The sequence below is a fragment of the Lissotriton helveticus genome, chromosome 9, assembly GCF_964261635.1.
Source record: "Lissotriton helveticus chromosome 9, aLisHel1.1, whole genome shotgun sequence".
Taxonomy (NCBI): domain Eukaryota; kingdom Metazoa; phylum Chordata; class Amphibia; order Caudata; family Salamandridae; genus Lissotriton; species Lissotriton helveticus.
In genome coordinates, this window is record NC_136070.1 from 73556007 (window position 1) to 73570172 (window position 14166).

The window sequence follows — 14166 nt, forward strand, 5'->3', positions numbered from 1 at the left end:
TCATTTACAAATATATCTGCCTATTGGGTGCAGATTTTCTTTTATTGACTCCATAGGGGCAATATTTTTGTAAATGATATTTGGGACTATGCACCTGTCAGACGATATTCTGGTACCATTGCATTAGACCGTGTACAGTCAGTTTAGTGGTACAAAACCATGCACACCAACCATATTTTATTGAAGAGCTTTCGCCAAACAGTCGTGTACTGGCCTTTGAATGTGGGCCCATTTATCACTTGTGCAAATTGGCTCTGCGCCATCCACAAAGAAAAACATTAACAAATGACCAGGAACCAACATCGAAGGAATGTAAGCTGTGAACCTCATTCCTTGACCACATTCAAACTAACTTTCACTAAATATGATAATACTCACAGTGTCTTTAACAGCCATAAAACAATGGCAAATCCAGCGTCTTGTTGTGCCATCCCGACAGATATAAGAAAAAGCCCGATCAAAGTTCCTATCTGGGGCGCAGAAAGAAACTTTCTCGATTGTCTGATCTACGATAAGATCCTGTCAAAAAAAAAAATACAAAATAGGAAACATAGTAAGATAAAGGCATTTACAGGAATAACAACAAACCACTGGACAACTGCCAATATAGATAATGAATGTTGAAGACAGAAAACAGGGAGAATGGCTTTAGGCTTAAGATTCAACAAAACCATTGAAAGGATCACACTAAATAGTGGAAGCAATTCACAATCAGCACTAGAGTAGGAAACTGGATATGTTTTACCTGTCATTCCTTACTGAAAGGCAGATGGATGTTACGAATAAAAGTAGTATCTGTGATTACTACATGCACACTGCACCACCTTGCGCAAGGGGCAACTTAATAATGTGGAGACGATGAGCATGTTGATTTTGGCAAACCTTGCACAATTATGAGTTATTTGAACATACTCTGGGCTTTCATAGACTATGGACAATGATACATAGCAACCCAGATGATATTAAATCAAAAAGAACAAAAGGACCTTATTTGTTATTTACAACACCTTTGGTGTGCCAAGTTTCTCTTGAATGGGCATGGTTGGTGCTTTTATGGAGTGCTTCTCTTTCAAATTGGTTGGGGAGGATCCTATGTGTGTTTTTTGAGCCATGCATCCAATGGGCATTGGTAAAGTTCATCCTCTCTCATGACAGGTAGCTTATCTGTATATACTGTTCTAGTTCACTTACAGAAATAGATTCCCGACTCCTTCCTAGGTTTCTCCTTGACTCCTTCTGGACTCTTCATCTGAGGTTTGGATCTCATCAGTTTACAATGCCCACCTTTACCTTTCTAAACAATTTTCAGAAGTTGTTTGGTAGGCTTTATCAGAGCTCACTACCACATCACATGGTTTTGTTTCTGCCATGCTGCCTTGGGAAGTCTCTCCAACTTTCAAAAACTAAAAAGAAAGTGACCTGGCTGTGTGACACCAACAATTTTAACAGGTGAGCTCTGAAAATCTGGATACAAGTATTGCTGCACAATTAAGTTAAAAAAGAAAACATCCTTTCTTACTTTCCCTATGTTGCCCCACTGTGTAGGCTTCAATGATGAGTTACACTTCAATAGCAGAAGAGGAAAAAACTGAAAAGTCAGCTTACTGGTACCTGGTTGAACGCAACGTAAGCTTTCCAAGTGCAGGTGAACTTAAACCAACCCCTTTTCCCAGAGGTTTCTGGGATACAAGATACTTTAGAAGTAAATCTGCACAAGTCCAAACAAGCTTTCTTTCAGGTGCAAATCAACGATTGTAAAAACAAAAGAAGAAAGCTCTTTGAGCTGTTAAATCATTCCTATACCACTCTTGGTTTTGAATGCAACTGAGGTAGTTTAAAGGGCTGTAATTATGATGCACGATAGGAATTCCAGCCAGGTCTGAAATCTGCAACCCCAAGGAAAGGAACAGAAAACCTCTCACTGTTAATGGCACCACCAGACCAAAAACCTTTACTCTGTTACATATACAACCAAAAGGAGACAATGGTTAGGACACTTTTATATTGCTCTCTCGCTCTCCAAGTGCAGATTTACGACTGAAGCCCAATAGACCCCAAACCATTCCCACTTCCATCGGAGCTTTCAACGTTAGCCAGTGGAAACAGCAAAGCACTTACCTAAACAAAATTAAATGTTGTTCAGTAGTGGACTGCTTGGATACACACACTCTCTCAGTTGCATTTACTCTCCTCAACCAGCACATGCAGATAAGATGGCTATATTTTATTACACAGACAATTACAAAGGTGCTGACTGGAATGAAGAATAAGAATGAGGGATGAGGAGGAATAAGAATGAGGGATGAGGAGGAATAAGAATGAGGGATGAGGAGGAATAAGAATGAGGGATGAGGAGGAATAAGAATGAGGGATGAGGAGGAATAAGGATGGGGGATGAGGAGGAATAAGGATGGGGGATGAGGAGGAATAAGGATGGGGGTGAGGAGGAATAAGAATGAGGGATGAGGAGGAATAAGAATGAGGGATGAGGAGGAATAAGAATGAGGGATGAGGAGGAATAAGGATGGGGGTGAGGAGGAATAAGAATGAGGGATGAGGAGGAATAAGAATGAGGGATGAGGAGGAATAAGGATGGGGGTGAGGAGGAATAAGGATGGGGTGAGGAGGAATAAGAATGAGGGATGAGGAGGAATAAGAATGAGGGATGAGGAGGAATAAGGATGGGGGTGAGGAGGAATAAGGATGAGGGATGAGGAGGAATAAGAATGAGGGATGAGGAGGAATAAGAATGAGGGATGAGGAGGAATAAGAATGAGGGATGAGGAGGAATAAGAATGAGGGATGAGGAGGAATAAGAATGAGGGATGAGGAGGAATAAGAATGAGGGATGAGGAGGAATAAGAATGAGGGATGAGGAGGAATAAGAATGAGGGATGAGGAGGAATAAGGATGGGGGTGAGGAGGAATAAGGATGGGGGTGGGGAGAAATAAGAATGAGGAATACAAATGAAGGATGAGAAATAAGAATGGAGGACAAAGAGTATGAATGAGGGACGAAGAATAAGAATTCAGGCTGACTAAGGATGAGGAATATGAATGCGGGATGATAGAAGAGAAGCGAGGAGCGATGGATCAGGGATGAGATGTAGAGGTGAAAAGTGACAAATGAGGGATGAAAAGTAGGGATGAGGGAATAGCAGTAGGGATGAAAAGTGGCAGATGAGGGATGAAGAGTGAGGGATTATGAATGAGAAATGATGAGTGACGAAAAGTTAGGAATAAAGAGCTTCTACAACAGATGCTGTTCATGCAGCACAGCGCAGACCTCTTCGCGACATTAAGGCCACATGGAAGATTTTAAACAAGTCACCCAGGCATTTATGATTTCTTACATCGACCACAGCAATGTTCTATTGACCAACTATCCAAAAATCAGTTACCCTGTAGGTACCAGCAAACTTGTTTTCAGGTTACCAAAAATTGGACAGTTTTAACTCAGTCCTGGAAGATCTCAAAGACGTCCAGATGGAGTGTGACCGATCGACAAAACAGCCTATCTCATTTGTCACCAGTGACCTCTCAAATACCCTGCTAAAAACACCCTATCTGAAATCAGGTGGTAGGTGCTCTCATAGTTGCAAAGTACACTTCAGCCACGCGGTTTCTCGCTTTAGAGAGAAGGCTACCCCCCTCCTGCTTCAAACCAGGTAACTGACTCAGAATCTGGAAACACCTTCCTTAAGAATTCAGATTGGCCCTTCATTACACTCCTTCCGGGATGGCCTCAAAATACTACTGCTCAATTAGTATCTTCAGACTGACACCCACATGCACCCCTTACATCACTAATCTTCACTTCCCTGGTATATTATCGATCATACCATTACGTCCACCTAACCTAAGCATTCTTGCCACCATCTTTTCTGAAGACATCACAATCATACTATGCAGGTCTTTGCCTATTGTTCTTATTTGAGGCCATGGCAACAAGGTTAGTGTATAAGAGCATGAACCTGTAGGTGTAGGTCGGCATGGGCTTTAACAAGTATTTGGACAATTATGGCCATTCTCATACTGTTGCCCTTGAATGAGTCTTGCGCCAGAGTGCTTGTCCCAATACAGTGACGGGTCTTCCTCTAGGCTCCTCTCCAATATAGCACACTCTGAAATACCATGTTTGCAATTATATAAAACAAACCATTGATGTACTGAGGAAAATAACTTAAGATATGCAGGTTGTCAGTAGACACTTATGATTTGTGAAACCAGGACATTGTATATTCTGACTGAACTGATTGACAAAACCTCAATAGTGCATTTATTATTTTCTTTAATTCTTTCATTTAGTTTGTTGAGTTTATCTCTTAATATTTTGTTTGCTAAACGAGTTGGATATTTGTATTAAACTCTTCTTAACACTATAAAAAATGAAAATGTGTAAATAGCTGTAAGCATTAGAACTAAGGAAGAGAAAGTTAAACTAAGTTAAATCTATTAATATCGCAGTTCAGTAAATCGGATTACTTCAGAATTAGAGAGCGAACTACTAATTAAGCAAATCTTGTAGAATGGTGTGTTTCAGATCGGGAATTTGTTCCGTATCCTGATAAACCGTTCGAGTATGGATTCTGCTCATGCAATAAACAGCAAAGGAATGAGATTTGAGGATTTAATACCAAGCAGTGAAGGGGAAAAACAGGCTTGAAAATAGAACATTCTCGCTGAAAATACAAATCCTTAAAGCATTTTAAGAAATACAATTGTGAGCATGCACATAACTTTAACAAATACTTTTTAATACATTAATTCATGCAAATGTCCCTTTGTTACGCTCCAGTTGGAACAGCTGTCACGCTTTATAAACATGCCTTATTCATTCATTCTCATGAGTAATTTTGGACACAAATACCTAATCCTTAAAAAGCATAATGTTGACAACAGAGATGCTCTGTGTTTATCACGTAGACATGGGAAAGTGAATTCTAGTATAAAACTTCAACTCATTTCACAAGGCATTCCACAGCGAGGCACAAAATAACCTTTCAATTAAACTGTATGTCTAACCTTTGTTTTTTCATCCACCACTCTTAGTCCGTCGGCTGAAACCCACAGGACGGCCTTCACAGCCTTCTTTCCAGTCTTTCAATAGAATGAAAAAACAGTGTTATACATAGGTCGTAATAGGATAATAAGCAAATTTACTGAGCACAAAAGAGTAGATAGTGTGAGTGCAGCTCCAAGACCATGTTTGATTGTGCCCAAAGCTAGCGACTCCAAACCAAACTGTAAACCATTCCAAGAGGAAACCAAGCAAAAGCCAAGATCATAGAACCACACTGAAAAAGGATAGGGCAAGTACAGATGATCACGTTGTTAAATGCAAAGATTTATCAGTATAATTCTTAGTTTATTATGAATATGTACACTCAAAAATCTAAATGTACACACTGATGCATAAGGAGTTACACCACTGGTAGCTTTGGAAGGAGTGACATATTTAACAGTAATCAACAGGTACATTTTAAAGTCAAGTCTCTTTTTGCTGTAAATTCCACCCACACTCTCACAAATTACCATGGCATTGAACTGAGCATCAACAAAACAAATGTTTCCAAATATCCTCAATATCTGGTGCTTTGTCTCTTATTACTAGTGATGCCTGTGTTTTCAGAAGGATTTGAGCACACTTTCTTTTATCCCACAGAAGACATGTTCCCCATATTTGCAACTGATAATCCTGGAAGAAAGGATGGTGTGTTCCAGATCTATTTTTCTGGTACACTTGTAAGAATGCTTCAAACCAAAATACATTGTTTTTGTAAGATAAATATTTGATAGTACCCATCCTCCAAACCAAAAGATACAAGATGAATATAATCAAAGTTTTATGTTTATACATGTATCATACATCACTTCAAAGACCAGAAATGAAAGCCATTTAGAAAGTGCAAAATTGAAATATCCTTAAACAGGCACAATGGTCCTGACATTATAAAAAGCATGTGGATCTTTGAGCGGAATCATCCCACTAACATTTTGAATCAAAAGTGAACTATAATATTACCCACCTATTCCTTATGCGTATAGCTGAACTAATGTGATGGATTGTCGCGTAGGAAGTTAACAGAGTTCGCAATGCTTCAAATGATAATTAGCAGAAGAAAAGCACAGTAAGACAGATTTACTTCAAACTATTCTTTTAGGTCTGGCCAACAGACAGCATTAGCTACCTCATCATCCTTATGTAACAAAAAAAAAATAACACACACTGTCTTTAGGTGAGACCTCCCTAGCCACTGACGTGTTCAACTGTCATTCATGTTTTCCTTCCGCCTACCACAGAACACATTGAGCAAGCCAATTTGAACCTTTGACTCTCTGACACAAGTGACAGACTTTTTGCTCATCACGTGCACATGAACCTAAAATGAAGTGCACTTTAGCTGGTGGGCCAATACTTTGTGAATGTTTTTTCCTTCCCATTCAAGGTCAATTTTTTAAAACGTATCCTTGAGTGTAAAAACAATATTTTCAGGTCATACTAATTGAATGTTACCTTTTCTTTGGCCATAAAAATTGCATTTTCCTAGGATATGTAGTAAGACTTAAAAAGTGATGGTTATTTTTTCTTTCATTTTTTTGTGCAAGAGTATGTCGTCATGTATAGGCAGTGGCATATTTTCTTTTCCAGTCACTGGTTACACCAATTTGCCTAGTGAGGTCACTCTAAATAAATGTATTCATCAGTTGTTTGTATAAAGCCAAACACACAGGTGGCAGCCATCGCAGAGTGACTTGAATGTTTTGGACAAGAAGATTGCACACTGAAGAGTATTTCTTCAGAATAAGACTTACAACTGCCCTAATTCTCAAGCAAATGGGATGCTCCATACGACCACTGTAGATATGATGGGCAATGTTTGCCTACAAAAAGGATAATTTTCCTAGGCATCTGACTAGACAGAGGGGCAAAGGACAGTTTAAAAGGGCCCAGGAAGCAGATGGAGTTGTAGCTGCCGGCAGAGAATAAGTGATGAGCCTTCAGATCTCTGCGAAGCTTCAAGAAATCTTAGGTAGAGAGCAAGATTCTTCTAACCTAATTTCCCCAAAAGTGATATGCAAGCTCTTACGATGATAGAGAGGGGAGCAACGATAAATCTCACTGGGTTGAAGGTGGTTGAAAGCATCTATACAACTGGATGATATAGAAAATCATCAAATTGACTAATGTTGCACAGTCTTGCGGATATTTGTTATGGTTATTTGTTCGAGTATTAGCAATGTGGGCATCACACACTGCGGTGAAATAACTGTCCATGACCCAACTTGAGGAACCCAAGTCAAAGGCAAGATGGCAACAACGAGAAAGGGCAGTTTTTTTCACAATAGTACCTACTGACCAGATTACTACTGCTGTTAAAACATGCTTGAGTCGTATAGGATGTATATTGGTCTTATTTGACCCTCCAAAGCATGCTCTGTGTTTCATCTCTCTACCTCAGAATCTGTTGTCAGGATGACATGCACACCTCAAGCTCTCCCATTCTGTGACAACAGGAGCTGCAGGACTGTGGTGGGGAGGTACAAGGCTGTCAATGATGTCTCAGAGGTCCTACACAATCCCACAACCTGAGCGAACCCACCTCCAATGTAACATGAGCTGTTATAATGACATCTGATTCTGAGCTACGAGCACAGCTCCTGTTGCCCTTCAGTAACAGCAGAGGAAGAACAACTTTAGAGGCAGCAGACTTTACCATCATTCAGACCCCCTCAACACAACAAAGAGCATAGGTATATTGTAATAAAATTTCCTAATGGGATTTTGCCTTTCTGTTTCAATAAGCATCCTTTAGCGGATTACTCAATGAGAGTTTTTCCTCACTAAGTCCGACTATACACTCTTGTTACACGTAGAGTGGCAAGATATGCGCCTTTAAAATAGGTCTGCTCTTTCTAAGATTGACCACGTCAAAGGCGGCACCTCCTGAGTGAGCTCCTTTAATGTATTACATTTGATAAAGTGCTTCTTCAAATTACCCAGTGAGAAAAATTATAGGATATTCTCAACAACAGGGTGCTGAGTGAGTCTAGCGAGTGAAACAGTACACATTTAAATGTTTAGTGTGCCAATAAGTGCAGTAAATATGACCAAACATTAACACACCTTTAGACTATTAAGTTGAACCTGACACACAATAAAGAAAAATATATACACAAAGCACACATTGTGTTAACTCTTTAAAAGCTACAAGTCCAAACTTTAAGCTTTTAACACTTGAAACTTTGAGATACACTGCAAGCATATCACTTTCGAGGGATACACTAGTTAACGTTTCATAAACCTGCTACAAACACGTTTTAAACCATAAATATGCAAGCACGAACCATACATTTCCAACTGTATAATCTAGAGGTACATCTTTTCACTGTAAATAACAATAATTATGTCACTAATGATACAATGCTAGTGAGAGCAAGCACTAGAGACAGCAAGTACAAGTCTCTTGATGCTATTGTGAAGTGAGACGCCATACCAGTGGTGTAACTCCTTACCATTTAAGCGCAAACGTGGCAAGAACTTACTTTTCCAAAGAAGCCTTTGAAGAACTTCCTTTCCTGGAGGAACAGGGGGGAAAGTCGAGTACTATTACTGAAGGTTGTTTAAGGTGTCCCAGGGTGTAAAAATCAACATGCACACAAAAGTTGGGAATGGAGATGGGGTATTAGGAATATACTGTAAATAATGGCAGGTAAATATGGAAATCCTGAATGTTTTAAGTGCGTTACATGGAAGAAAAGAGTAAGTTCAAGTCTCGAAGGAGGAAAAAAAGACCTATTTAGCCCATGCAAAGTACATAATAAGGCTTGATTTATTTGCAGTGGAAATTTTAGTTTTCAAAGTTTGAAGGTCAAACTCGGCAGCAATTGGACGATCAGTAATTCTTTGGTTTGCAAGTCGATGGGAAATAATTGCCATCTTAATATTAAAACAAATTTCTCCCCAGACAAAACTAGTTAAATCATAATGCAGGCAAGACAAATTGGTCTGCTTTAGTTACCTTACATAAAACAACTGGGTCAATACAAAGTACGTGCCAAGATAGAAAAGAGTCCAGTCATATTAAGAATTAACATCAAAAGGGTTAATTTTCAACAAACATATGCATCCCAAATAGAAACTCATTTGCCACAATCTTAATGTAGCAAACGCATCTCTTAGATTACACGTTTGTAAGGCTGTATTAATTTTCTACTATGGCACACTTTTCTACTAAGGGGGTAAAACGTTTAAAAAAAATAAAGTATGACATTCCTTTCTTCTATTTATTTTGCTTTTTAACCTTTTGTAAGCATTTTTTTTATTTGGGTTGTGCACAATTTAATAAACTGCCTTCATCCTCACACAGAAAGTAGAATTAAAAAGAGGAAAAAGTACAGACTGAAACAGCAACAAAAAAACATTACATATTCTTTTATTTTCCACAAATAAAAAAGCAGGACGATGTAACCTTTAACTCTGATGGAACACAAGTTTTTATTGGGATATGCCTCCTTTTAACCTTTTAAAAAAATGTTTTTTTACTACAGTTCAAGCCATTTTGTTAGTCACATCGGCAAGTGTATTATCAGGTTTCTGCTTTTCACTATGTCGCTCTTAAAAATGTAACGCACTGCACTTTACAATGCTCTTGCCCACTTTGTAGGAACTAACAATAGCATATACGAGAAAAAAGACAGAGACTGTGCAGAAAGTGTTCAAATATAAACCAGATGTGCAAGTATTTATCAGCAATGTGTTGCCGTAGCTACTTATTTGTAGGATATAAAAAAATTTACATTCAAATATGAATGTAGAGACTTTTACTGCAGCAGTTAAGAGGTCAAAGATAGTGTGTCAGATGTCAAAATATTTTGCCCAACAAGGTGTACACGGAGAACTTGCAATATGTTTCTTTCTTCGTATAATACTAAATAAATGGCTAATTCACTGTGTATGGTCTAAAGCCTCCTGTTGACTGAAGATTTGACTTAATCATTACTCTGCGGACTTTGAGTATCAAAAACGTTGTGCAATTGTATATCGAAGGGAATAATTTAAGACTTATTACCTGTCACACCTTGAGATTCAGCTGCTGCAGTGAATATATTGGGAGGTATATTCCACAAGGATACTGACAGGCAGGCAAAGGGCTGAACAACGGAAAGGGGGAGAGGGAGTGGGAGTGGGCTGGGGGGTGTTCAAGCTCTGCTCTTTGTAAAAATCACCTAAAGTGGGAAATAGGCATAGGAGCTTCAACTCAGAACAGGCTGAAGTGGCTTAAGTATCACTAATGTTAAAGACTATCTTGAAGGCCTTTCTAATCAGGCTTCAGTAGGTACAGTCTCGTGAGTATTTACTGTCCTTCTGCGCCCAACACAAATCCCACAATCAGTGGAATATAGCAGGGCTGTAGAACAGTATTCTCTACTGACCCAAAGTCAGACTGTCTTAACAATGGTGACTTCTTTAGACTATTTGACCCCTTAAACCAAACCAATGTTTGGTTATGAAACGTTGAAAGAGCTGGTAGGCCCATCGGATCATGTAATGGAACATGGCATACAACGGTCTTCGTTAAAAGTGAATCTATGGGCCCAACTGATACTTCCAATACTATATGCTCCCTTGGATTCATGTTGCATACAAATAGGGTGTACCCGTAATCTAGATGCACATTACCTGACCCAGTTGCATTTTACAATTTTTCTATTTTTGCTGTTTTTTGTTTAAAGCTAAATGAAAAGGATTTAAAAGAATAATGTTGGAGAAAGCATTCTTAATTACAGGTAGCAATTCATTTAGTCCTAGCACAAGCACAGTAAATATCATGAGTTAATTCTATGATGAACCTTTGGTATCTGAATTACTAATATCATGAGTTAATTCTATGATGAACCTTTGGTATCTGAATTACTATAATTTTTGTTATCATGTAGCTGGGAAGAAAAGATTTTGGCAAGATTTTACAACTAATTAGAGGGTCGAGAAACTGCTGCCAAGTCGAATGCTTTTTATTAAGTAGTCAGTAATAATCAGTGTGTGAAAGCTACAGGCGATTTAACAGAACACTTTATCCCTAAAGGATAGTTAATGGTTAATTTTGTTCATAGCTGAAACGTGTTAAGAATTTTTGGCAGAGAAAGATCAATCCAGCAAAGTTAATAGAAAAAGATGTCATGCATCAATGCAGTTAATTGTAACACATGTGAATTTTGAACAGACAGATTAATTTTCTTTACCTGCTAAAACAAGAAAATGCATTAAAACCAATTGTCAATGGTCAAACAATTAAAATACAAATGACTGAGCCATTTCAAATGAGAAGGTACTTTAAAGACAAGGTTACACAGGGCCTGCTTGTGAGCAAGTAGTCCAGTGCAATGCCTCCGCCAGCACTTGGCACGGACACCATTTATCTGCGTGCCATTGCCAACATTTTCAGGAGGGATTGGAATACCGAGATATTCAGTAAACACTGCAAACAAACAATTTTTATCTGATAAATATTGGCAGTTTATGCTGGTCTAAATGTATGAAGGGGAAACAGTTGAATTACGTGACGCAAAACGCCATTTCCACCTACAACAGCTTCTTTTCAAGAGGGTAACTGGAAACAGGAGTTACTGACCACACCTAGTAAACACCACACCCTGTGCCCTGCCCACTTCTAATCATCTCCACAAAGTTTAAATGCAACCTGTGACATGCCAAAGTACAATCCAATTAAATACTGTTGACAGTAGCGCTCTTCAAAGTTTCTTTGTATTACAGACCACTACTCAAACTTGCTTATTTCGATTTCAAATAGCAATTTCAAAGCAACAATAAGCTATTAATCGGAGGAAAGTTGCACTAAGATAACCAAGCGTGCCTCATATGGTAACTCAATGGTCCACCTGTTTCTGTAATAGCGAGAGAAGTTAATTTACACCTTAATAGTGTTGTGAGCCTTGACAGAAATTGTGACAGAAAGGTGAACTCTGATCCAGAAGTAGGCTACACCACATCTTTCACAGCTGGATTAGGGATTACCACAAAACAAAAATACAAATTAAGAAGAATGTAGCATATCTAGCATCCCTACCAGTATTCTATAAAGAAATCCCTACCAGAATGCTATAACGAAACACTCTTCTGCTCCGAGAGAAATCTAGATTACTACAGGTCTACCGTAGTGTACTAAAAGAAGGCAAGCTAAAAAAAACAACTAAACGGTTTCCCAGCAGCAGAAAGTGTGGAGGTGTAGGCCTGCAAATGATGAATGAGACTGACTACAGACACGTGATACTTTCTCACCTTCCCACAGAGGTGACAAACTCGTTAAGAGGTATGGGTGTCTCACGAGTACCCATCACAGAGGCAAGGGCATCATCAGGTGAGATACAGTTTGGACCATTATAAGATTCCAACAGGCCATTGCTCATTTGTCTTCACACTTAATTCAGCTAACTCATCCAGTTCCCTATTAGCAGTCTTTTGTAACTTAAATGTCATGCAAAATCATGACTCATAGGTTATAGACAGTCCTTCAGTATTGGTTTAAAAATGTCAAGTCTACCGAGACTAACGTAAAAGAAATGTATCTACAGACTCAAATTAGCTAGATTTTGCAAGAATGCATCTTTAGTAAAAGACAGAGTTAAAGCTGCATGTTTGTGTGTCCAATTTGAAGCAGAACATTCCATCTATAACACGAATGCTACCTTGAAGGAAGTAATACAAAATTAATGTGGAGGTTTACTATGGGAGGGCCAAAAGGACTTCTGAAAAAATCTACCTGTACAGGCTGTGTCTTCTGCACATGCACCCACACCCCTCCCATCCGTGGCAGTAATCACTGGTGTTCCCATATATAGATTGCTAGCATTGCATCGATAATTGCTGGATATATTAAGGAACTTATTTTGCCAGTTAAGTCCTCAGCTTACACCACACTTGCATACAAAGAAAGAAGTTACAACCTGCATCTCCGGGCTCTTAACTAGCCCTGGGCGAAGAACTACGCTCCGTTCGCGGAGCTTGCGGAGTTTTGGCAACTCCGCGTTCTACGGAGAACGCGAAGCTGTCGATTACTCCGCGATCCGGTGCGTAGCGTAGTTCTCGCGCGCTGAATAACATTATCGCGTGCGCCGGGGGTAAGTTCGCGCGATATTTGACGCGATCACGCACTTTGGAAATAAGGGAACGCAAGCGGGCGGGACAAACCTCTTGAGTAACTTAGCGCGCTAGCTATCTCGAGCATGCAGGCAGCGCCCCGAACACGCGCACCGCGCTCCCGAAGACGAAAAACGGCGCGCGAACGGGTCTAGCAAGCTACTACGCATGTCCGCGGAGCTACGCGAAGGTCGCGGAGTGCAACTGCGTCTTCGCGTAGCTCCGCGGAGTGCGGCTCCGCGAACTACGCCCAGGGTTACTCTTAACATGCATTGGTTTATCATTCATGTTGCATGGCACATATAATATTACTTTTTAATTTGATTCATTCGTATATGCACCACATTGATAAAACAAAGTGTGAGTGAGTGAGTGAGTGAGAGAGACAGAGAGAGACTCAGCAGTTCGGTTCCATAACTTGGCACACCTACATCATGGCAGCACACTTCAGCATACTGATACACCATCTTGCCAGTTCCACACCTAGAACAAATTAAAAGGCTAAACTATTACTCACACAACTTTGCTAGTTTGGATCCTTCTTGAGGCACATGAAGGTCGGCTAACGTGCCTCTACCCACAGTATCCATCACTTCACTGCTGTCATGCATGGAAAAGGGTTTCCATGCAATGGAAGTTGTCTTGTATCAGCTGAATCAATTCGTTCTGAACTTAACAAGCCTCTGCCAGCAACCGTCAACCTTAGTTAAGAATAACTAGTACAACTTTAGGGAGAGCCCGAGGCACATGGTTCTAATTTTGTATATGACTTCTACTGAAACCTGGTTTAATGAACCATGCAAAACTCAAATTCTCCACACTTAATACCGCCATCAGGAAGACTTTGTCTCTTGGATAAGACCACGAACCATGCCTAAATCCAGGGGATGCCTACTTCTGTCTACAATTGTAAGATGCAATAAATAACAGCCTGCCTCAATTTCACGGAGCATTAGAAATACAAAAACAAGACTCAATGCATATCGTCCCAAAGAGAATGTGTTCGG

The 14166-nt window shown here is 39.6% G+C and overlaps 1 protein-coding gene across 8 annotated transcripts in view; it reads right to left on the bottom strand.

The window, feature by feature from the left end:
- The window catches only part of NUMB (NUMB endocytic adaptor protein), a 336147-nt gene that overhangs the window by 91507 nt on the left and 230474 nt on the right, over positions 1–14166 (bottom strand). For 4 of the 8 annotated variants that reach the window (XM_078659504.1, XM_078659506.1, XM_078659505.1 and 1 more), the window contains 3 exons: positions 8548–8580; positions 5026–5100; positions 379–519 (listed from right to left, as the gene is read on the bottom strand). In XM_078659504.1, coding sequence (XP_078515630.1) covers positions 379–519; positions 5026–5100; positions 8548–8580 — 249 coding nt within the window. The remainder of the gene's footprint in view (positions 1–378; positions 520–5025; positions 5101–8547; positions 8581–14166) is intronic. The other 4 variants (XM_078659507.1, XM_078659509.1, XM_078659508.1 and 1 more) reach the window with 1 other exon arrangement.